Raw genomic sequence first — 24,839 nt, forward strand, 5'->3', positions numbered from 1 at the left:
CTACATGGTGTGTCCGTTGTTTCTCATTGCGCACGACAGGTTATAACCTCCACTTTGTTGCTGGCTTTTACATATAGGTAAACTACCAGACGACGACTATCATGCGCAACTGAATTAATTCTGAAGCAGCCTAAGTTATAGCCTACAGTGATAGCAGCTGAATGAGGTAGCCTACGGACCTGATCCTGACCAGGGACCTGCTTAGAGTGGTATCAGAGACTGTTATCAGGGTATGGAACGTAGAATTAACATGGTTTTAGTGACACTCGAAATAAAACCTTGTGATAGACGTGAACGTAACGGTAATTTAGCCACGCAGATACAAAATCCTTTTGCTTCAACTACTTTTCATAATTTAACAAGAGAGATGGCAAATTTGGCAACCAATCTCATACCGGAATTTTCTCTCCGGTTGTTTTGCACTCCCTAGGAGCACTGGAGCGTGTCACGCTGTTAGACCTGCGTATTTTAAAAAGAAAATTCCCTCAAGTTTCGACGAACAGGGTGATATGGACATCTCAGGATATTTCTGTGTAGGATATATGTTACAATTGGAAATGTGCTCCACGTTGCATTATCTTTCATTGACATATTCTTCTGTCTCATAACTAATGCAGTCTATTGGCTAAAGTTGTCTTTGAGTATAGGCTACACCGCATGCACTGAGATCTTATAATAATAGGTAGGCTAGGCCTACTACCCATTACTGTAATGTGCTTCATGGCCAACAATAGTTAAATGTGCAGAAACATGGGGTCACAGTGGCCTCTGGTGGATCAGACCAGGGGAGGTTACTCTGAGACCACGTCAGGCATTGTCTTACGAAAAGAGGGATTACATGCAATGTATATATATAGTACCAGTAAAACAAGAAGTTTATATTTGCGTTTGAACATGTTTTGACAGAGGAAATATAAATTGTTTTAACAAAATAATAAGTATTAACAAAACAATTAATATTTCCTCTGTGAAAACAGGTACAAATTAGCTTGTCCACCATATAAAACGGTACCAACTTCTGAATTAAAAATAGACAAAATATAATTTGGCAAAGCAGAGTAATTATTTAGAGTAAATGTTCTGGATGGGATATTGGGTTCTGCCAGCTGAGAATCCACTGCCAGCGGTAAGTTTGAAGTAGTAATCAAGACAATAACCACACGGTGGCGAGGCTGCAGGTTCAGGCCAAAGTACTCCACAGCCTTTGTCTCCATCACCACAATCAAGCCTTCTGATACTAGCAGTATGTTTACAAAAAAACCGTTAGTCAGCTAAACGAAAGACTGTCAGCGGGAATGACCAGTAGTATTTGATGTGATTTCTCTGTCCAGCTCCCACAATCGGCCTGAGTTAAGTGAAAGGGGTGTGCAATACTATGCCAGCTTGTTTATCAGCTCAGCAGAAGGAGATTTGCGCTTGAACTTGGCCCATCTCATCTTGCCAAAGAAACAGCCACAATGAGTAGATTACAAATCTGGGCTCTGTCTGACCCATGAAACACCCTTCATCCTAAAGTTGGTGGTCCCCACTGCTGAGAAGTCCTCAGAGAAGGTGGGAGGGCTATAAGCATCTCATAGCTTCCAAAAACTTCTCCTTTGTGTTAGTTCAGAGAATGTGGAAGGTAGGGGCTAGCTCCTCTTGTGCAGAATGTTTTTACCAGACGATCTTCAGGATCTTGCCATTTCAGGATGACTGCAAGGACATCAGTGCATATGTGAAATCCTGACCCAGAGAAGAAGCAAAGGTGCCATCCTGTTGCTCAGTCCTCTCATAATCCTTTTTTCTGAGATGGACAGGAGAAAAAGCAGTGAGTGAAAGAGGAAATTCCACAGGGTTTCCATCAACTTGATTAAAAATGACCATGCCAGGCAACTTCTCTTTCTCCTCACCCTAACCTGGGTTGTTATCCAATCCCGTTTCCAATTCCTTCCCTTACCCTAACCTGGGTTTTATTACCCTCCATAGCCTGTGGCATGCCATAGTATACTTCATTTGATGTTTGAATAATTAGCAGAGCATCGCATATTTATTATAAGATGAAATATTTTAATAATTTCATACATTTCTCCATAGTAAGAGCTTTACCTGCAGATGGTTAAGCTAGTCTACAAGTCATTATTTGAATGCTGGCTTTTTCCATTTTTATCCACTTTTAATGCTGTGTATAACCTTGTTTTTATAAGCCATATTGATGGCAATGACCTTTGGCCTCAACCATCTTGTCGTGGCTGCAGCCAAAAGCCAACAATCAGAATCTAAAAGCTCTGGCTCCAAGACACACAAAAGCCAGGGACCATGTGTGATGGCTCCAACATATACAAAAGGTCAGGCACCAGGCAAGATGGCTGTGGCCTTGGTGTTATGCAACTTAAGAGTGGAGGTCAAATGGAGGTGTGTTCTGTTATGTGAAGTTATGAAATTAAGTTACAAAACACCCAAATATATCAGTCTATAGGCTTTTTCAATTGTTATTGGTGATGTATAAATAAAACTGAATTGAACTGATAATCAGGGGAGAGTGTCTTAATAGCTCTAGAGGGAGCCAGTGCAAAAACAGCCCATGTGACACTATGCCCGAAGACAGCAGTGGAAGAGATGTCATTTTACTATTAGCTGACAAGAAAGGATCCTCCTCACAATGGGGTTTGTACGAATATATGACCATGGGAAATCAAGACATTTCTGTCCTATGCATTCATTTTATCTGATAGGTTATGTGATAGGTATTTAAAACCGTGGGGCTGTTCATATCAGCTCCAGTAATGACATAAATAACTCAAAGATGCTGACTTGTATTTTGAAAGGTATGCAATGTTTCCTTTCTGTAAGGAAAATGCAAATTAAATCTTTTGGACACTTCTCACATGCTGAGGCACTCACCTGTATCAGCATCTAAACAAATATTTTATTTCAACAGCACTAAATGCGAGCATTGCATAGTCTCCACTAGATGGCAGCATTGACAATATAATGGTTGACTAAGCCATTAGTGACATTAAATTCGTTCCATTAGTCTTTGGATCAAATATGTGGCCAAAATGCAGTACATTAGGAGCAACTCCTCAGCCAATGAGAACAGGGGAGACTTTGGTTGTCTTAAGAAGCGTATTCTAGTTTAGTCTGGTCTCAGATGACCAACATGTCACAACTGATAACAATTAAAATCATGTGTGCTGCACGGGAAGGGGGCAGCTGGGATACATGAGGGGAAGAGCTTGAGGGGAAGAACACCTTCACCACAAACAGAACTGCACAGCAGAGCAAAGACCAGTTCAGCATTGACAGGCATACAGGGGAATGTGGACAACTGCAATCCCTGATGATGCCACACTGGTCAGTGCTGTATCAGGTATTCAAAAGAATGGTCAGATATACATGGGCTGACAAATCCTGCATATTTCAGAACCAGGCCAAAATACATACTTTGTTGAAAAGTCACTTTTTCCGGGTTTTCCATAAGGTGGTGCTTTTTCAAAACATTAAAATACCTAGTTGTTCACTAACATTGTGGCCACGTAGGATGGATTCAGAGACAGTACCATCACAACACAGTGGAGGCCATGAGGGATTCGTTCCACAGAGGTGGTGCCAGAAGGCAGTTTAATATAGTTCCTTGTGTGACTGACTGCAAGTGTGTATGGTGGTCCAAGCCAGCTCGTTTCCCCATTTAGAGTTAGGACTCTGTATGGACAGAGTTCTTGAGCAGACACAGCCAGCTAGAGACCGTAGGCTACTTGGCTGATTTGACAGTTTATTGGATTAGAAATAATGGACAGCATTGTAGACTATGGTTTTAAGGCAAAGTAATGTAAATGTATAACCATGCGTAACCAATTCTCCTTCTGTGGTGTGCCTTGACAGCATTCACTTTGGCAATCTATTCAAATACATAAAAGCTTATATGGAGTTACTGAAATGCCTCTATCATCATCCACTCATATGTGAAGCTCTTTTGTAACCATCAAGTCAAGATTTTACAGTGCCTGAAAAAGTACCAGTACTTACAATTTTTTCTTCCTAGGTAACTGGTTTAAACTAAAATATAAAGCATTTCACTGTTGACAAACCTAACCTAATGTGAATTTGAAGGCTATAAAACAAATCGCTCATTATTCTGGTAAAATTATTTATTTCACACTGTAGAATAAGACCACGGTGACTTTATGCAAGGCAAAGAGACACAACATTTCTTAGACAGAAGAAAAATACATAAGTCAACTGTTTGGGCCTACCCAAAAATTCATAAATAAAAACATAAACACGTTTGACTACTTAAGACCGGAAAGATTATAAGACACATGTTTCCCGTACAGTAATTTTTCAGTTCTAACAAGGCTTGTTGCGAGAAGGTAAATAATTTATTTATAACAGCACCTGTTAAAACCAGGGAATATACTTTACTCCTTCCAGGTGAAAGAATGACAGCTGGAGTCACATGCGGAACAATGACCTAAAGAAGGTAATACCATCAGCTGTTGGCAACTTTCAGAGGCATGGTGTGAAAAATAAAAGGCAAAACAGATAACTGTTAAAGGGCCATGAAGGCATAAGAGTTGTGTGAACCTTAACATCAAAAATAAGACATGATTGAAGTAGTGACTATACAAAAGGAAAAGACGGTCTATGAAGTTGAATCCTTGAGGTAGGCTATAAGATCGGCACGTTCGCCCTTCTTCTTGATGCCGGCAAAGATCATCTTGGTGCCAGGAATGTATTTCTTGGGGTTTTCCAGGTAAACCGTGAGTGTCTTTTCGTCCCAGATGATGCCTAAAATTGGAACAACATTTACAGCCATTAAGAAAAACGTACTTTAAAACGAATTGCGTTCACTTCACTGTAAGGAAGTTCCATAAAAACGTTAGTTACCTTTAGCTTTGTTGGCATCCGTGTACGAGTAACCCTCAGCTTGTCCCGTCTTGCGACCGAAGAGACCCCATAGGTTGGGCCCGACTTTGTGCTTTCCTCCATTATCAACTGTGTGACACTGGGCACACTTCTGGACGAAAACCTTCTTTCCTTTCGCAACGTCTCCCATTCTTCCTGTAAGAGAAAAGTTACGTTAGAGTGAGGTCTCTTTACTACTACATACTGCCATTACTAATTATAGTAAGTGTACCAATTACTGACCACAAACGGAGGGGCACTGATCAGACGACGTAAACCGGAATAAACTGATGTGTCTCTTGTTGCGTCGTTTGTCCTGGGAGGGGCGCTTTTATGAAAGCCTACGGGCGCGAGTTGCGCAACTTCAAATGCCGGCAACGTTAGCTAACTAGCTAGCTAGCAAGTTTGACCTTCTTCCTGAACACCACGTTACATACCAGGGTGGAATGCTTTCGCAAGCATACATGTCCTGGCTAGCAGGTATTTACTGGAAAGATAACTCTAGACAGCACAAGTTCTACATGGCCATAAAAACACAATGTCTTGTTACTCAAGCCACCACTACTACTACTACTTAGCCCATCTTAATCGTTACCATGCGGGTGTCACCAATTTAAGAGCCAATTCTACAGTTAGCCTTACACAGTTCACAAGAACTGGCTAACATGTTAGCATTAAGAATTGTCAGTGTTAGATCATACGACCAATAAGTATTGTCTAATAATACAAAGCTTTGAATCCAACCCAACCAAAATAGCTTAAGTATTACAACTGCAGCTGAGAAGAAACTTCTCCTAGAAAAAATTCCATCGGACTTAGCCATCTACATTAGCCAAGAGTAACAATAGCTTTATCGTTACGGAAAATAACCCACCCCTAGTCGTGAGCGAAAATACAAGCACAGAAACATGCAAAACAGATTACAAACTTACATAACTGACTAAGCAGTGATTTGTCTTACCTGTTTTGAGTCAAATTCACTGTTTAAATCTCCACTTTAGTTACGCCCGGTATCCAGACAGTTATCCACGTCGCGTGCTTGCCGGTTAAATGAGTGCTGAATGCTACGCGCTAAGGCTAAATAAGGTGAGTTGGAGGAGGGTCTGACGTCACTTTCTGCACCCAGCATGTCTCCTGCTTACATCAGCACTGTGACACTGTACGACACTGTATTTTCAATACTGTATGGAATGGAGAAAGATGAACAAAAATACTTAATTTCTCTTATGACATTCATCATAACTCATAACAGCAATCATAGTACAATGACCCTTCTGTCACATTTAACAGGTGAGGGAGATGTTTTACAACCAGGAATGCTAGCCACCACACCGACAGGGGCGCTGTGATCTAGAAAGGGACGGCAAGACAACGATCACGTGAGAAACGGGAAATACCGCATTTTCCCTGTATTTACAGCAATTTGTTCATCTGAAATCAACTGAAACCGTCATTTTAGCCGATGTCTCTTTGTCTGTTTGTGGGAATATAGTTATTATTAACTTTTCAAGAGTAATTGTTGGTTGATTCAAAATGGAAGACAACACCAGACCATCTTCGTATCTCGATGACCCACCTAATAGCAGGTTGTTTTTAGTAACGAGCAAATCTATCACCGAAGACAATATTCGAGATCATTTTTCTGCTTTTGGGGAAGTCCAGGACATATGGATGGTAAAAGACAAACAGACAAAAGAGTCCAAAGGAGTGGCTTTTGTGAAATTCGCAAAATCCTCTCAAGCATGTACCGCCATGGAAGAAATGCACGGGAAATGTTTGGTTGAAGGAACAAAACCTATTAAGGTTGGGATATAATCTAGTCTTCATGGTCTTACACTCTGTTCAAAACGTTGGAGCGTGTTCCTAACTGCTTAACATAATTTTCATTTGATGTGTCAGGTGTTCATCGCCCAGTCTAGGTCATCGGGAAGCCACAGAGATGTAGAGGATGAGGAGTTAACTCGAATATTTGTAATGATCCCAAAGACATTCACGGAGGAAGACTTGAAAGACACGTTCAAGGTGAGAGCTGTCTCAAGGATGCTTAGCTTTTTGGAAAGAAAAACAAAGTTTAACACTTTTTATTTTGTATGTTCCACAGGACTATGGAGATATAGAGTACTGTATTATCATAAAGAACAAACAGACTGGAGAAAGCAAAGGGCTTGCATATGTGCGGTTTCATAAGCCATCACAAGCAGCCATGGCCATAGAGAACTGTGACAAAAGTAAGAACCCGTTTTAAGTGGTAAATGGATGTCAGAAGTTTGAAATGATGAAACATGACATTTCTGAAGCACCTGGCAAAAAAATATTTCCCCATTACATTTGTCTTATTGTCTTCAAACTGCTCCTCTTGTCTCTGACACATTACTTCAAACTTTAACAGCTTATAGAGCGATCCTCGCTGAGCCAAGGAACAAAACTTCACCAACAGAAAACGAGTATTTTGGCAACTCAAGATCTGAACATGTGGCCAATGAATCAGGAATGAGTGGATACCCTTTTAGTGGTACTGTCTATCTTTCTATATGCCATAATTAGTTTATGACTTAACTCAACTCTTTTATACGTTTTCATGTGAATTGTCATTTGTGCTCTTTTGTACACCATCCATAAGTAGACATTGTCTCTGTACAGCAGACAACAATAACTATGCATCAGGGGACGTGTGGAATAGTGACATGATCACCAGATGTCTGATGGTGACTTCAAGGGCAGCCATTACACAGGAGCAGGCCTACAGTCTTTTTGATCTGATCCCAGGGATGGACTATTGTGAGATGCAACGAGATCAGTACGGGTTCAGCAAAGGTAATGCACCAGTTGCTGCACATCCTGGGCGCGTGGTGCCTGACTGCGAATTTGATCAGTTTCAAGCCCCTTGACTGAATTGTTTCTCTAACACCAAACATTCAATTTGCAAATTCATTTTTTTTTGTTGTAACAGGACTTATGACTCCATTTCTAATACCAAGGTCCGTTCTCTGGGAGGAACTTGTCTCACCTTTTAAAACATAACAGTTTCTCATGTTCTTGTCATTTTCAGGACAAGCAATGATTCGATACAACAACCTTGGCTCTGCTGTATATGCCAAAGAAAAGCTGAATGGCTTTGAATACCCACCTGGAAACCGCCTTGTTGTGACTTACGTTGATGATGGGGAAGACAGGACCAGGTGTGGGGCTGTTTGACCTTTGTCCTAGCAATTTGTTTACATTTGACTTCTAGCTCTTCAGAGGCACCCTCTCATATCTTATTTCTTGTTTTCTCAGTCCGGTGGGGAAGATGGCAATGCAGTTGGTGGCAGCGCAGATGATGTCCATGGTGTGGAATGGCCCCACTGGACCACAGCTTATGAAGACCAGTACGGTAAGGAATTACTCCTAAATCACAAATGTTTGCTCTCTTCAAATGTCCATTCTCAGATGAATAGTTTGTAGGTCTTGTGATATTTCTTGATTGACAGAGAAAGACATTGTGTTTTTCTAATACTTGGGCATTCCACTGTAGGGTTATGCTCCACCTCCACCAACTTCACAAAAGCCTAGAGTTCAGACAGATGTCAATCTTCCATCAGTAAAGAAAATGGCACCCTCAGACAGCGCCGTCAAAGAACGCCTCTTTGTCATCTTCAACCCTTCACCACTACCAGTGGACGTGCTGGAAGATTTATTCTGGTATGGGAGACGATGCAAGCAGCATTGATCACTGCAGACATTTTGGAAGTACCTCAGATAATCCTGGCCCCCTCAAAGGGAAATGTTAATGGACAGAGTCACATAAAACTAAGGATGATCATTACTCCATTTGCACTTGATTATCATTTATAATTAGTTACCGTACAGGTGCGTTAGTCATGTTGTGGGTGATTTAAAGAAAGACTTGCACATGGCATTCAAGTCCTGTGTCCCCCATCCCCATCCCTCCTTTTCCCTCTTCACAGCCGTTTTGGATCTTTGATTGAGGTGTACCTGGTACCTGGGCGGAATGTGGGTTATATGAAGTATGCGGACAGGAAGCATGCCAACGAGGCCATGGCAGCCCTGCATGGGAAGGTTGTGAACGGGGTGAAGATGAAGGTGATGTTGGCTGACCCACCAAAGGAAGAGTCTCACAAACGCCAGAGGACATACTAATGTCCAGTGGAGAACTAGGTAAGTCGTCTCCCACGGTAAGATATGGTAATGAAGGCTAAGTTAATTTAGTTTGCTTATGTGCAAAAAGAGTTTTTCTTTTTTACACAATGGTCTTCTCCAGTAAAGTTTTATTTATGTGAAATGTTTTTTCAAAGATAATTTTCTGCATAATGCTGTTAAATACAATGTTTTTCTTTCAAAGACCACGGGTCCAGCATGGACAGATTCATTGTTCTGGAGCCTTTTGCAGATATTATGGAGCATTTCTAGCTATCATAGACAAATGTCTATGGTAATGCTGTCATCCATTTTAGCAGATAGCCTGCTGCCTACCATATGGTCGGGAAGTCATAAATAGTGCCTAAAACATGTTCAACAGTGTAAGGAAATGACTATGACATAATTTTAACTTCACTGAACCCAGTCCAGGTAGTCTTGATGGAATGTCAAAGCTTTCTGATGAAATGCTAGAGCCATGGTTCAAACATGAAAACTAAGCAACTGACCTTTGATGTATACTGACCACGGCCTTGCTTTTTAGTCAGTTTGGTTTTTGCTCTTAAGGGCAATGTTTTCTGCCTTACTAGCATGATGACATAAAACGGCAAACTTTATGAATGGCCTCTATGAATGTGTAACTACATTTTTACGTAACACTAGTATAGCTTGTACTTGGACTTTAACACATTGTGAAAGAAGAGAGACAGCAGAAGAAGTGAAACATCATTGCTCTTGTATTATTCTGAGGTATAATGTTTTCCTTCTTCCAGAGATTTATGTGACATGACCTGCTACATGACTGGACGGACATAAACGATGACACGACCTCTAGCTACGGACAGTGACTTCCATACTTTTTTGGTTCTTGGTGATGCTTATAGCAGTGATGGGATTTTTTATATTAAGTTATCAGTGTTTAAATACAATATAGAATAGAAAACACAAGGAGAGACCACCGTAGTATTTAGTGTCACATGGATTTGTATAAAGTACGTCTAGAGGTATATATATTGTCCATTGTATGTGTTCTTAATAAAAAAATAAAAAACACATAACATCTGGCTTGTAAATGTATTCAAGTAATTCTATATTGATATGTCAATTGTACTAATTTTAAAAAGCAGCTAAAGCTCCTTTTTGGGTCATACACTTGGCACCATTGCTACATATAAAGGTTAGTGTGTTGCTACAGTTATTTGTAGCTACAGGCGCAGAGAGGTCATCATAGAAGGTTATAAGGTCTCTTAAAGAGCTTGGCCTCTGGAAAGAATTTGACCATGTCCTTTTCGGTTCTCTGCCATGGGTCACAGTCCTCATAGTCTATAGTAGCACCAGTAAGGAGTTTAAAACCGGGGAACCGACTACCTACAATGCATGCAAAACCGTTACAAACACCAACAGCACAGTTACCACTGATGAAACAGTTTTTTTCTCTTAAGGTCAATGTTTTCTGTCTTACTAGCATGATGACATAAAACAGCCACCTTTATGAAAAGCAGCACCAGTAAGGAGTTTAAAACCGGGGAACCGATAACCTAAAATGCATGCGAAACCTTTTCAAACACCAACAGCACAGTTACGACTAATAAAACCTTTACAAACACCAACAGAACAGTTACCCCTGATAAAACCTTTACAAACACCAACAGCTCAGTTACGACTGATAAAAGCTTTACAAACACCAACAGAACAGTTATGACTGATAAAACCTTTACAAACACCAACAGAACAGTTACCCCTGATAAAACCTTTACACACACCAACAGAACAGTTACCCCTGATAAAACCTTTACAAACACCAACAGCTCAGTTACGACTGATAAAAGCTTTACAAACACCAACAGAACAGTTACGACTGATAAAACCTTTACAAACACCAACAGAACAGTTACCCCTGATAAAACCTTTACACACACCAACAGAACAGTTACGACTGATAAAAGCTTGCTAGTAGGCAAACTAATGTCCTTTGGCTAGACAGGTGCATCTCAAAAAATGTGAATATCGTGGAAAGATCATTTTCTTCTGTAATTTATTTTAAAAAGTGCCCCTTTCATATATTCTAGAATAATTACACAAAAAGTGGCATGTTTCAAGCCTTTTTTTTTTAAATATATTGATGATTACGACTTACAGCTCATGGAAATCAAAAATCCAGTATCTCGAAATATTAGAATAAAACATTTGCAATACAGAAATGTCAACCTGAGAAGCACTCTATTCAGCTAATTAACTCAAAACACAAAAATGTAGGTTAGGTCTCCTTGGTCAGGTCTCCTTTTGCACAAATTACTGCATCAGGGAGGCAATCAACCTGTGGCATTCCTGAGGGGTTATGGAAGCCCAGGTTGCTTTGATAGCGGCCTTAAGCTCGTCTGTATTGTTGGGTCTGGCGGATCTAATTTTCCCCTTGACAATACCCCATAGATTCGCAGGCCAGTTGGCTGGCCAATCCAGCACAGTAATACACTGAGCAGAAAAGCAGTTACCAGTCGTTTTGGCACTGTGGGCAGGTGACGCTGCACGATGGCACCCCAAATCATCACTGACTGGAAACTTCACACTGAACTTGAAGCAACTTGGATTCTGTGCCTCGCCACTCTTCCTCCAGACTATGATTTACAAATGAAATGCTAAATTTCAACTGTCCAGTACTTTTTATCCTTCGCTCAGGTAAGACGCTTCTGACGTTGTCTCTGGTTCAGGAATGGCTTGACAGGAATGCGACACTGGTAGCCCATTTCCAGAAGACATCTGTGCGTAGTGGCTCTTGACGCACTGACTCCGGCCTCAGTCCACTCTTTGTATTGCTCCCTCAAGTTCATGAATCGGCTTTGCTTGACAATCCTCTCAAGGCTGCGGCATCCCTGTTGCTTGTGCACCTTTTCCTACCACACTTTTCCCTTCCAGTCAACTTTCCGTGAATATGCTTTGATACAGCACTGCGAACAGCCAGCCCTTTCAGCAATGACTTTTGTCTTACCCTCCCCATATAGGGTGTCAAGGGTGTCAGTGTCTTCTAGACAACTGTCAAGTCAGCAGTCTTCCACATAATTATGGTTGTGTGTAATGAACCATGCTGAGATATTGAGACTATGCAGGTTTTTTTTTAGTTAATTAGCTGATTAATGCTATTCTCAGGTTGATATTTCTGTATTTTAAATTCTTTATTCTAATATTTTAAGATACTGGATTTTTGAGCTGTAGGCCATAATCATCCAGATTAAAACAGAAAAAGCATGAAACATGCAACTTTATGTGTAATGATTCAAGAATATATAAAGGTGTCACTTTTTAATTAAATTACGGGAAAAAAATAACTTTCCCACCATTTTTTACAAATGCACCTGTATAGTTGGCAGGGCCATGTTGTGAGGCCATTTCCTCAATTTTTGCTGTACGGTCCATCACAGAACTACATAGTCTGTAACCTGGGTAGCGTGTGGGAACAAAAGTTGTGTTTATCTGTCCTTCACATGCCCATACACCATCCAAACCTATTTGAATATTGCCAAAACAAGTTGCCTATAAAAGCATGCCTCAAAAAGTGATCAAGTGGTCTAGCATAATGTCGCCTTAAGAATGATCATTAGCCTCTAAAGTTTTTCAACAGATTCCAGTGAAATGGTTTTGGAATTTTAGTTGTTGATTAACAGGCACATTGCCAGCAGAGTTTTTGTCTTTGAGTGTTTATTTTTTTATTATATTTCTGATGTAAAGCCAGCCTAACTGCCTAAAAGAATAGCTTACAGCAGCTTTAATGTGGAATAAAGCTGAAAGTGTCACACATTAATGCGCTGGTATTCCTGTTGGCTGGTGGCATCTAAGACTTGATTTTAAGGCCCGTTTTTAGCCTGATTTAGCCTGATTGTGACCATCTAAGGAGGTTCCCCTACCCTGCAATTGAAGAGGGAGTGGATGACACCGTAGATGATAGTTGGTAACAGTAGTGGTCAAACAGAAAAACCTTACATTAAGAGAAATTAAGAGCTAAAGGAGAATACTACACAAAATGTGTACACATTACATTGTTTTCTATACACATAGATTTTCTGTCTTCAGAGCGGAGAGTTCCATATATTTGTGATTAGGAAAAAAAGTAGTGGTATAAATAGCATTGGAGTGGTCATTTGGATATGATATGGTGAACTCAATGTGGCCTTTGTGGACAGTTTTTAGATAAAAAGATTTTTGTTGATTTTTTTTCCACACAGGTAGTGGTGCTATTATTTTCAAGTTTTGGAGAGGCCATACTGCACTGCCTTTCAACTAATAGACCCACATACTGATCCATCTGAGAAAGAGAGGCCATACTGCACTGCCTTTCAACCAATAGACCTTTTTCATTTTAAAGAAGGAAACATTTCAGCTCATCCATGCTAGATGAAAAGCAGTCTATTCATTATACCTTCTATTTAAACAGTTTGTAAAGTCCATACGACTGGGCAGAGCTGCTCTTATTTTAGCTACATCATATAAATCCCAATAGAATGTGAACATATTAATTAAGTAAAAATTATACAGTGCAGGTACCATAGACTACGTCTGAACACTAATTGCATTCCACTAGGTGGCACAATATGGGTAACTATAAGGGTTCTGTCAATGGTGGGTTAAAAGTGTATGGTCACCTTCGCCAAACATATCTGCTATAGACTTGACAGTCTTTAGGCGTAATAATGCGAGTCCACAACCGACAGGATATTATTAATTGTTGCTTTTAACTATAACAATAACCGATATTGTTTCTGTTGTTGTTCCACTTTCCCGCTGAAAACGTCATTTAAAGATGCAGTGGGCCTACCTTAGCCCATGCTTTTTTGTTGTCAAAATGCTTCAAGACCTGTTAACGACAATTTGATTGGCTACTCAGATAACGTTCCCCAAAATGCATGTGCAATCCATTGGGTAATGATTGTACATTTGATGTGTCCTTAATTTCTTAAAACATATCTGAACATGAAAGTGAACAAATGTGCAGCAGAGAAAGCAGAGTCCAGAACGAAAACTGAATTGCATTCTACATAAAATGCTCAATATGGAGAAAAATTGCCTATTTAACTTGCCTTCAAAATGACATTTTTTATGTTTTAAATGAAAGACTTATATATGAAGAAGAAAAAAAAACTTGGCTAACACACGTCGTGCCTGCGCTCCAGTTCCTTGTTTTGCTTTACACTATAAGCCCATTCCCGCGTCGTGATCCACTCCAGGTTTTATTTCGCTCCTGAAGTCATCCTTGCTGCAGGGAGGAGCGTCGCCAAGCATCCGTCTACCTGCGTTCAAATTCAGCCATACCCAGCACTTTTCCGACTTTATGCTGTTTTTCTAAGGACCTAACTGTATTCTTGTGGGCAACAATGTTTTTCGACAAGGACTGTCGAGGCAAAACTGCTATATTCTAATAGGAGAAAACGACTTATTAATTGGCAAGTCAAGATCATCGGTTTCCTGCGCCAAGAAGAGGCAAGACATGGTCAATCCAGCAAACCGTTGGTAAGCGTTACGCCGTGATGCTCATTGTAGAACGCATCAACATTACCAATGATATTTTTGCAAATTTAGTGGAATGCTTGAGTGATGGTGTATAATATGCATACAGCTCAATGTCTGCGACATTAGCCATACGTCGATTTCTGTTTTTGAATAACATCATGGTGATTTTTCATGTCACCCCTTGGGCGAAAAACGAAACCCAAAAAAACTCTGTGTCCCTTCAGACGATGCAAGGTACGTTAGGCTACATGCACTGATTACTGGAGATTTGCTTCAGTCCTTCGCGTGACACAGCTTGCGATGAGGTAATGTAAATACTCATAACGGTGAAGACAGTGTTCAGTGACCTGCGCCTGGTTACCTGACTGAAGGGGAAATATATCGGCTGTAGTGGGAGCTATGCAGTTGTTGGTCAACTTGGGCTACCTGTCATAACCTCTGATTTAGGATGTTGCTTCATAGAGGGCATTCACTCAGGCCTACTCCCTCATCATAAGCTGACGCATACGGCCACAGTGGGCTCTCACTTCAGAGGACTAAAGACCTGAAAGATGAGCAATGAACTGTTCTCCAAAGGCCAGCAGTAGGCCTTGGACTTTGGGGGGGAAACTTCGCATCAGTCAGGCAATCACGCAGTAACAGGGCACAGTGTCCAATGGGTAAGATGCTTTGGCAAGTCGTTAAAGGTCATTCAAATAGCTTTGCCAACCAAGCTGACAAAAACCCAGCATAAGACTGTTTTTCAGTAAGCTTCCCTGAATTGATAAAGTAATTTCATGCTGATCGTATTTTAAATGATCCATTCAGCTAGGGTATCTCAAAAACAAGGAGACCCCAGCCTGATATGATATAGCCTATGTCCTGTCAATTGAGCAGGCACTGGACGAAGATGAACTTGTTTTGCAGCTGGCGACTGCCATCTCATTAAATAAGGATTCATTAATAGATGGATTGAACATTTAGCTCAGAACAATAATTTCCACCATGTTGGCCTTGAACCACACTGTTCACCGTCAGTGAAGTAAATACATTGATGAATCAGTTAAATGCCACATGTGTCTCTTAACATGTGGCACTGAAGCTGTCACTGCACATGTAGCCTAACCAAGTAGACTATCACTTACTTAATCCCTTACTTAATTAGGCTATTAAGTTACCTTTTGAATGCGTAAATGAAATCATCCCCACAGGTTGAAATCCAAGTAAAGTGTTCCTTCTGGATAAAGTGATCTAAGGACTGCCATTTCTTTTAATTATGCAACAGACTGAAGTAATCACAACTGGTAGAAGACTAAGCCATAAAGCCAGTCAAGGGCTCCTTTGGCAGGAATGGGGTGGTGGTATTTGTTGTAACGTGTAGTATATTCCTCCTCTATTTAGTTAAGGCTAGATATTTGCTGTGTTTTTTTTCCTGGAAGAAGGTGCAACTGCTTGTCTGATGTACTTTCTCTGAATATCACAGCAATCATCTCAACAATCGGCATTTGCATTTTAGTTTTTAGCCTCACGGAATACAGTGTACTTTTGACAAATACACAGAACTGATCGAACTAGGTTGAAAGACCTTCATAACTACTTAATAACAAAGACCTGATGGGCCAAAATATTTTGGTTTGATCATTTTGCAATGCTAGGAGCTTTGTAGCATCTGTTAAATATGTTTGACTGTATGAGCTCATCACCTAGTCAGTCCATTTGGATTCGCAGGGCAGTGTTCCTACTGATAAGGTAACCGCCTTTGTTGTGTAGATACCATGGCCTCTAATAATAGCTGTTACACCAGTACGGAGCAGACAGATCAAATTTCTCAAGGGGTATCATTTAACCTCTATAGGTGTTAAGATGTCATTTAAGAAGTATAAATTACTACCAACATTTGCTACCAAGCACTTTGGGAAAACTGTTGCTATGGGTTACTCTTATTGTGAAATAGTGCTGTTGGCTAGTACAACTGAAACACTCCCCTGAAATCACATTTGAGTGCACACAGTCAATCTATTCACCATGGATCCCTATGACCAAATTTGCATGAGCTAATATAATTTGTAGGAAACTATATTTAACCATGCATGACCACAGTCCGAATGAACTGTATTGTACAATCATATTGCTTGGCTTGTAATACGGCAAAATGTTCAATTCAATGTCCCTACTCTCACAAGGCTCTTCCAGCTGTTATGGTGAGTGCTGGCAGTGTTGGCTAAATATGAGAATAATTCTAGTTGGCATCCTTAATCTCCATCCCTGTCTTCATACCCACCTTCTGTCACATCATTAGTGTTATTTCCTCAGTTACCTCCGAATGCATCTTTGTTTATCTGCAAACTGGCTGTGGTGTCTCCTGTGTTCAATTTAATGTGCTTGGACAACTCAAGACCTGGATGGTTGCGCAGAAGATCCAATTAGATTCTTTTAATCATAAGCAAGCATCACCCTTGCTGACAAGGATTTACATATTCAAATGTAAACCAGGCCAGGTCTCAAGTACTAAGTCTGCACTCCCGTGGCAGAAAACTTCCTTCATTTTGTGTCTGTAATTCATACTAAAAGACTCTCTCAGGTATTTTGTGATTGACAGTAAAGGGATACTACAGTAAGGTTCACATATAATGATAGAGTAATACTGCAGTGTGGCAGCATATAAAATCACCCACACATGAAAAGACCTGGGGAGCATTTGAGAGTCAGAGCCCAGGGACGGTGGAGGATGGGGAAAAACCTTGCGAGTTATACTCTGCAGGGTGTTACACTGCCAGTAAACATTGTGCTGAGCTCTGGGAAATGCCCATTTCAGTTGTCACGACAAATGTGTGTGTGTGTGGGGGTGGGTGTGTTTGTTTTTTCCATGAGGCCAAGCTAATTACACAGATGTGGCCTCTTCAGCCTAGTCTGCCACAGCAGAAAGCACATCCAAAACACCCCTACACCCTTACTCATGATGCAAACACAAACAAGCAACGTCCATTTCCCAGTCAGTGTTTGAGACAGATGATTATTTAATTGCCACTAACACAGATATGTATTTATTTATAAACAGGTTGGACCTATATGTATTGTATTGCAGGTACTGTTGGGCTCATAGACTAAAGTCTTCAGTATACTTCCTATTACTTGGCTCCATGCACAGTGCAAATGATGCAAATGTCGTCACCAGGATGGTCTGGACAGCACCAAAATGTAGTGTCCATCCATCCGGACACGTTTACTGTGGATGAACGCATACAGTTTTATTGGGGATCGACTGAAAAAAGGATTATCTGCGACAAAAAGAGGACGATAACCAATATTTTAGGCCAATACTTGAATGCTTTTCCTCGAAAAGAAGTATGCTCTGAGAACATTCATTCCGCGAATGCACTGCACTTGCTAATCTCTTCTTTGAATCTAAAGCAGGTTTGAAACAAAAAGCAGATTCAAAAATTGAAGTGTTTTCATATAATACAAACCATATTTGGTATTACAGATCATCTGTGAAGGTCACATTTGAGCTGCAGTGTGTGTGCAAATGAGATTTACGAGTTTACGAGAGAGACAGGGCCTACTAAAAGGGGGCTAATATTTTATATATGTCGTGGCTAAATTTCTCTATGGTTATCTTGTTTTGGCTCTGCAAAATACGTAATGCTATTTCAAAAGCATTCAATTATTAGACGAATAATGGCAATAACTTTGTAAGAAATAAAGTGAATTGATAGATAATTTAGGCTGCATCTTCATCATGAAGTATGAAACATCAAACCTCAAAACTAGCCTGTGTGTCCAAGATTTTTTTTTTAAGCTGCAGGGAGCTTCTAGAATCACATTGACTCATACGTTATGGATGTGACAAATGGACAGCTCATGTACACGTATGGAATAACTTTGATAAAGTTAGTAAAAAAACTGTGAAGTGCAAACTGTGTGCTGCAATATTTTTTTTTACTAAACTTCCATGATGATGATGAGGCCAAATGAAGAAACATCAAAGGCGTAAACAGGAAATTTCAGTTTTTCTGACATACAATACAACTGCAAGCCAGCTGATGTTTCATTTCGTATCTGTTGCTGAAATGATGGCTGTACTTCCGAAGGATTCTGCTTTAGGGTACATTTCTTTGAATGTTCCATTTGAAAGAATAAATATACATTACTATTTGTTAAATGTGCAGTGTCAAACTGTTGCAACCTATAGCATACGTGCACCAATTAGTCTTTCATACAAGTCCTTATTTCTTTTATATTCCAATGTTGTTTTTTAGCTAGGCTAGCAGGCTACTTTAACTGAGTCAACAAGGTCCAATTAGCCTAGTGCAATTAGGTGAATGGTGTAGTTTAAGCACAGCGGCTCTTTTACTGGATAATTACCTTCCATCCGTGTGTCTGAGGAAACGTTTGATTTACAAGGTCAGGTTGTCTGTCTCGGCCAATGAGGTGATATTGTGGAAAGAATGTTAGCCATACCAGTAGCATTTTCTTCTGACAGAGGAGATGCATTGGGATAATACATGCGTTGCTTTAAAAGAAATGTATTGGGAATATAGATACAAATATACCAATGACAGATAATCAAAACATCGGCCCTGACTGTCTAACGGCCAGATCATTGGTTCACCATTGGTACAGATGCATATTTTCATTAGTATGATTGCTCCCTGGGGATAAAACCTGCTGATAAAATGAGAGTTTTGTTTATCTCATGCTTCCGTGAGTCATTGATTACAGCAATGCTATTTTAAAGTAGGTAGCTATCACCATTTAGATAGGAGAGAGCGATATAGAGAAATGGTCATGAAGGTGCGGAGAAAACTATAGAGTTATACTTTAGATACTATAGACCTTGCTGTAGATTCACACGGTGTAGGGATATTATTATTTAAGTGATTGAGCTTGTGCACTTAGAGACACAAATGCAAGCGTATGCATCCACATTGCGCGAATGCAGACGTTTTGGAGTATACGTAAGCCCTTATTAGCAAGTCATTGACTGCTGACTTATTAAGGCTAAGGCTTAGTTATATGTCTTATTAAGACAGTTGTCAAACATTGTATGGAAAACAGCACTGAATAAAACACTGTTTTGTTGCACACAACTCTAAAATGAAATAAGAAAAGGCTTTGGAAAGCAAGACATGAATCATATAGTTGGGAGTCGGGACTGCACTGGTCTTTCCCTCTCAACTGTTCCACTGTGCCAGAGACAGAAGAGGTTGTCACCCTGATAGGCTTGAGCTGACAGACGGCAGCCCTCGGGCCGTCTTATCACTTTTTGTTTCCCCTTGCGCACAATTTTTGTGAACACAAAGCGGTCTGTGGCCCACACAGGAGTTCTTGTGATGAAACATTCTCTCCTAAGCTACATTTTGAACTGTGAGGAAGATTTTTTCCTGTCTCTCGCATTGCATCCAGTGTGATTCCCAATGTGGGTTAAGAAATGGTAGTATGAACATCAGTGAGTCACTAACAGGTCTTTTGCTGAGACTGTGTGTGTGTGTGTGTGGGACAACTCTGTCGTAGTGCATCATCTGGTACCGGGGGCACTCAAAACCGTCTGTTTTTCTGCCCTAATTAAGAGAGCCAAATTCTGTTTTATGGCCATGCTGTCAGCTCTTTGTGAGATGTGTTTGTTGCCTTGCCAAGACGGAGGACACTTCTGTCTTCGTTTTATGTCTGTCCAGATGTGACGGGACTGGGACAGGTTAGATGGTTGTGAGCGCCTGGGTTTTATTCAACTGGCGGTGACCCTAGCCTGAGAAATGGCCCCACTGATTGCGTTTCACACTTTTCCATGTCCTTATCAGTCTGGCCAGATAGTGTAAGGAATGTAAAACCAGGGCCCATGCAAAGGCCTCGACCCCGTTGTTGCACCCAGACAAAAGACAATGGGATCAATTTCACTGTTTGAGCTCCATTACTGTAACAGATGCTGCTCAACTGTGATGCCAGTCGAGGCTTCTTCATTATATGTGTTAAAGATCCCGTAGTCTACCTTGTCTCCCAGCTGGCATTCCACTGGCTTGCTGAGGTGATCAAAGACGACATCGCGCCTCTGTTTCCTGTCTTTCTCAGTGCATTCAGCCTCCCCTCCCTGTCACACTCTGTGGCCTTCTGCATGGAATAGCAGAGCAGGCTGTTGTTGACAGTACCCATTATCAGAATGAACTGCCATGATTGATGGCCTATTACCCAACACTTCATGCCATTGTTCATGGAGGAAGGGTTACCGTTAACCATTTGTGAGAAATGTTTTGGAAATGATTATTGATATTTGTTTATTGTTGATTGATTATTCGTCACTGGGGATACATACTTTAGAGCCAAGACCTTAGATCTTGACACATGCCTGTTTTGACAGACATGCAGATGTCAAGTATAAATAACAAGATGTTCTTTCGTCGCTATTTTGCATGGGTGTTCTTTCCTCGACTTTAGTCTGCTAATCTACCATGTCTCGTTTAAGAGGATTTAACAATCACTTTTTTAAATGCAGAAATGGGATTTCGTTTGGATTTGTCTTGAAGCAGCTTCTGTTGAAAACACCTTTATCTTTATCCCAGCAGCGTAGGTGACAGCTGAGCATGCCATGGGCTTTATCTGACAGGGTTTCCACTCCCAGCTCTCCCGTCTCAGGGCTGGCTTTAGTGAAGACTGCCCTCACCTCTTTCACATGCAAAATACTCTTGTTTATTTAGCTCCTGACCTGCTGCACTGCAACCGTCTTTTGTAGGTTATTTCTTGATCCTTATATTGTTGCGTTGCGGCCTTTTTTTAGTGTTATTTAGCAGTCTGTTGTTTTCAGATGTTTTCTTTCAGATGTTTTTTAGGTGTTTTTAATTCTACCTGTCTTTGCATTCTAATAACTATCATGGGGACAGATCATTCTTTTTAATAATTCAACACAGTCGGGCTAAATAAACAAATTGTGAAGCTTCCATGAAGATGATGCCCATGATTTTTGTGTGTGCTCTGCTCTTTGAAAAGAGAATGTCCGATAGAAGTTGGCACGCAATGCTAACATGGCTCAAAGCACGTAACTGGACTGCCATGTTTTATACTTTGCCAGTTGAGAATTTATCACTGTCCTATCAGCCTGTAATGGCACTTCAAGACAGACGAGCCATTGTCCTATGCATCCACAGGGAACCCTCAATGTCACCAAGTCTACTGATGAACAATGTTCTACTCAGGATTTTTGACAATGGCTCCTTCTTAAAAGGAGAATTAACATCCAGCACGTCTTGAAGCACTTCTGGAATGTCCAGCAGTCTTGTTCTTTTGAAGACAGTAGTGTCCATAGTCCAGCATTACCCAAAGTGTTCTTATAAGTTGGCGGTGAAGCATATGACTAACGGATATAGGCGTCTCTTAACTGTGCTTTTCTGTGGTGTTACACTTGGATTACACTTCCTCTTTATCGTTTATTATTAGTGTGATCTTTCTCAGTAAGGAACTTATTCTGATTAGACAAAAAAGGCAAGAATTACAGCTCTGGAGTCACTAAAAGGTCATCAAAATAAGTCTAGTTTCATGCATGGCTTGAACCTCAGGGCTGTGTTGCCTTCCCTGGTCATAGAATAGACATACGTAGCTGCTTGTGTTCACCATGCTAAAATGGGCATCTGATCACAAGTCGGGGGGATCTCGGAGACGGCACAGAGGGGTAGAAGTGCTGTGACAGGACTTAAAAGATTAGATCAATGACTAATTGAATCCGGCAAGGATGGCTTCCAACAAGCGGAACCTGCCACATGAACCTTCCGCAAGCTGTGGCTTCACAACCAGGAACAAGCATGTTGTGTGTTGTATGCTAAAGCATTTGGTCATTAATAAGGGCTCATATTTTAGCCTCACAACATTGTGTCAAGAGCTGTGGCACTGTATTATAGCTGAAGTTCAACATCTGGGAAGTGCTAAACATACAATTAGACTATTAGAGGTATTAAAAGTATTAAAGGAGGTATCAAAGAAGCTTCTCAACCCACCCTAGGCTATATACTCTACATATTACACACTGAACCAGTCTTAGCCTTTTTTTTTGCCAAACAGAGTACCTATCTCTAGTTGTTCCCTTAGTGTAGAAGCTGGGTGTTGGCTAAGATCCAGGCTACTGTGGTGGGTGGTTTTGAATAATAGATGGGGGGAGTGAAGAGTGCTGTGTTTAGGTTTGCTCACGAGTGCACACAGAGCACACTCACGCCGGGAGAGGCCTTGCCCAGATGTATCCTGTTGTTGAAATACTGTCTGCTCCTGAATCAGCTTTTCTCCGTACAGGCCACGGCCGTAGTGAAGTGTTGTGCCTGGCTTTGTCCCACGTAGACCCTCTAGTAGTCGAGTTGCTCCTAGCCTGCATGCCCATGGGATCGGTTTGCTTGTTTGCAATGTACGTCACGCAGTGATGCAACTCTAGAGTGTCTGAAGCCGCTATCATATCGCTTGCGTCATGTGATCCCGCAACTTCTCATTTCACATTGAGTCATGTTCTCAAAGGTCCGTGTGTGACATATGGAAGGTGCTCATCAATTTTAGCCAGCGAGCTTCTTACGTGTCAGCCCTATCATGTCTTCGGTTACAGTGCTCTTTAGTAGGGAAAGGTCCACCCGTTGGACACCTGCCGGGGAGGTAGAGTGTGAAGGCAAGATCTTGAGCCGAGCTCCTCAGGGTCCAATTAACCTGAGCAGACGGGGTGTCTCTCTCCCGCTACCTCCGCTCACAGAATATTTAATCAATACGTTGGCATGAGAGACTGACAGTGTACAGTGCTGCTGCTGCAGCAGAGGAGGAGGAGGTCGAGGACGACGACGCTGTGTTCATTGACCCGTTGGCCCTCTACAGCTTATTATGGTGACACGCAACAATTAAATAAACGTGGTCCTTGTGAGAGGCAGTCTGTTTAGCACAGCAAGCATGCTGTATGTAAGTGGTGTTTAAATCTGCAGCCCAGTGTGGCAGCTACCTCAGACGCAGCACAGATGCTGTCTCCTCTCTATTGATTTGGCATTCCCAACCCATTACGCACATAATCATAATGGTAATGAGATGCAGAGAGATGGATCCTGTACGTGCGCTCATAAGGGATGGCTCTTCTTTCCTTCTTCTCCTCGTTGCCATTTATTTTGGGATTTGATTTGGTTATGCACCTACATGATTGCATCTTCTTGCAAGTTGTTTGTAGGGGGGAAGATTTTATGTGGGGACATTAGAGTCAAATGGGATGGAGGCTGTGAAAAATCGCCTGCAGTCATCTGTGAGTTCTGGTTGAATTGCTGATGTGAGTTTCTGTCTCACCACCATTCACACTGTGAGCTAAATTAAAGGCTTTAGTGAGTTCAACAATGTGTAGGCTGATGAAAGGAGAACAAGGCATGAGCGGAGTTTTCAGAAATTCCCATTCAAATGAGCAATGATTATGCACAACACAAGTCACATGTCATAAGTCAATTGGCTTTGGCCCTCACATAAAAGTGTAGCTGCAGGCTGTGTTTTGTGGGCTGTCTGATTGCATCGTGTTGACAAGCTTAGAAATGTTCAACTCCCTACACTGATGCAGTGAGCATCTTCCCTGTGATGGAAGCTGGAGGAATTAAAGGCGAGCTTCTCCTCTTTTTCTCCCGTTACGCAGGTGAGGGGGAATCTCGCGCTGTGGGCCTGTCCTGCTGAACCAGCGTCTTTCACGCCAGCGGGGGAGGGGAGAATGCTCTTCAAGTGCCACGCCTGTGCCTGGAGCTGCTGAGGGAGGTTAACCTACCGCTGGAAACCATGTCCTACCACCACCACCACCACCAACCACGGGGTCAGCAGGCCCGCGCCATGAGCGCCGAGGAGAGGTGTGCCACCCCCATCCACAAGACCTCCACGCCCACGCACAAGAGCGCCTCTTCCTCCTCCTCTTCGCAGAGAGACAGCCGGCAGGTGAGTGGAGAATGTGGCAGTTTGTGAGGGTAGAGCGAGAGTGTGGGGGCTTGGAGGGTTGTAGTGGTGATAGTGGTGCTGCTGCTGTGCTGTTCCACAGTGATTCTGTTCATATGGCGGGTTCCCTCGAGATGCACGGTTGGCGGGAGCCGGCACAGCTGAAAATAGCAGCCAGCGCTGTGCCTCCCAGCAAAGGAGGTCACTTCTAGCACTGCAATCATGAGGGGTCCCCCCCTAAGGAGCAGGCCAAGGGAAAAGGCTTTTCTCTGTAGCTTAACGCCTTCTTGTTCCTCCGACGTCAGCAGCCAACCATTACGGTTCACATAGCTTTCTTTCTTATCACAACAACATTACTTCGGTACCTTGGGACTGGTTTGTTTTGATGGTTTAACTGAAGTGTTTCTGATGCCATTTTTAACCTTGAGCCGCTTTAA

The 24,839-nt window shown here is 41.5% G+C and overlaps 3 protein-coding genes across 4 annotated transcripts in view; 2 read left to right on the plus strand and 1 right to left on the minus strand.

The window, feature by feature from the left end:
• Positions 1–4,109: 4,109 nt before the first annotated feature.
• Positions 4,110–5,960, minus strand: LOC308366272 (cytochrome c iso-1/iso-2-like). The gene is made up of 3 exons (XM_080839916.1): positions 5,846–5,960; positions 4,867–5,040; positions 4,110–4,767 (listed from the first exon to the last, which is right to left on the minus strand). The coding sequence occupies exons 2-3, from the start codon at positions 5,033–5,035 to the stop codon at positions 4,622–4,624; spliced, it is 315 nt and encodes a 104-aa protein (XP_080696042.1). The 5' UTR covers positions 5,036–5,040; positions 5,846–5,960; the 3' UTR covers positions 4,110–4,621.
• A 348-nt stretch (positions 5,961–6,308) lies between these two features.
• rbm45 (RNA binding motif protein 45) lies at positions 6,309–10,009 on the plus strand. The gene is made up of 10 exons (XM_080838866.1): positions 6,309–6,687; positions 6,784–6,906; positions 6,986–7,112; positions 7,274–7,396; positions 7,525–7,698; positions 7,934–8,063; positions 8,161–8,257; positions 8,399–8,565; positions 8,832–9,042; positions 9,795–10,009. Exons 1-9 carry the CDS (start codon positions 6,418–6,420, stop codon positions 9,022–9,024), a joined length of 1,404 nt encoding a protein of 467 aa, XP_080694992.1. The 5' UTR covers positions 6,309–6,417; the 3' UTR covers positions 9,025–9,042; positions 9,795–10,009.
• A 4,343-nt stretch (positions 10,010–14,352) lies between these two features.
• osbpl6 (oxysterol binding protein-like 6) overlaps positions 14,353–24,839 on the plus strand; it is a 36,462-nt gene continuing 25,975 nt past the window's right edge. For both annotated transcript variants that reach the window (XM_080839112.1, XM_080839113.1), the window contains exons 1-2: positions 14,353–14,520; positions 24,116–24,405. In XM_080839112.1, the coding sequence (XP_080695238.1) occupies positions 24,253–24,405 (153 nt within the window). In that variant the 5' untranslated portion in view covers positions 14,353–14,520; positions 24,116–24,252. The remainder of the gene's footprint in view (positions 14,521–24,115; positions 24,406–24,839) is intronic.

Source organism: Sprattus sprattus, assembly GCF_963457725.1.
Source record: "Sprattus sprattus genome assembly, chromosome: 5".
In the NCBI taxonomy this organism is placed as follows: Eukaryota; Metazoa; Chordata; class Actinopteri; order Clupeiformes; family Clupeidae; genus Sprattus; species Sprattus sprattus.

What these genes read in the sequence shown, in the direction of transcription:
- LOC308366272 (XM_080839916.1), bottom strand. Translation starts at nt 5,035, where the DNA reads ATGGGAGACGTTGCGAAAGGAAAGAAGGTTTTCGTCCAGAAGTGTGCC. An exon ending in GGATGCCAACAAAGCTAAAG is followed by an intron (nt 4,768 to 4,866) that starts GTAACTAACGTT and finishes TTCCAATTTTAG; the next exon opens with GCATCATCTGGGACGAAAAG.
- rbm45 (XM_080838866.1), top strand. Translation starts at nt 6,418, where the DNA reads ATGGAAGACAACACCAGACCATCTTCGTATCTCGATGACCCACCTAAT. An exon ending in AAGGAACAAAACCTATTAAG is followed by an intron (nt 6,688 to 6,783) that starts GTTGGGATATAA and finishes TTGATGTGTCAG; the next exon opens with GTGTTCATCGCCCAGTCTAG. An exon ending in AGCTTATGAAGACCAGTACG is followed by an intron (nt 8,258 to 8,398) that starts GTAAGGAATTAC and finishes ATTCCACTGTAG; the next exon opens with GGTTATGCTCCACCTCCACC.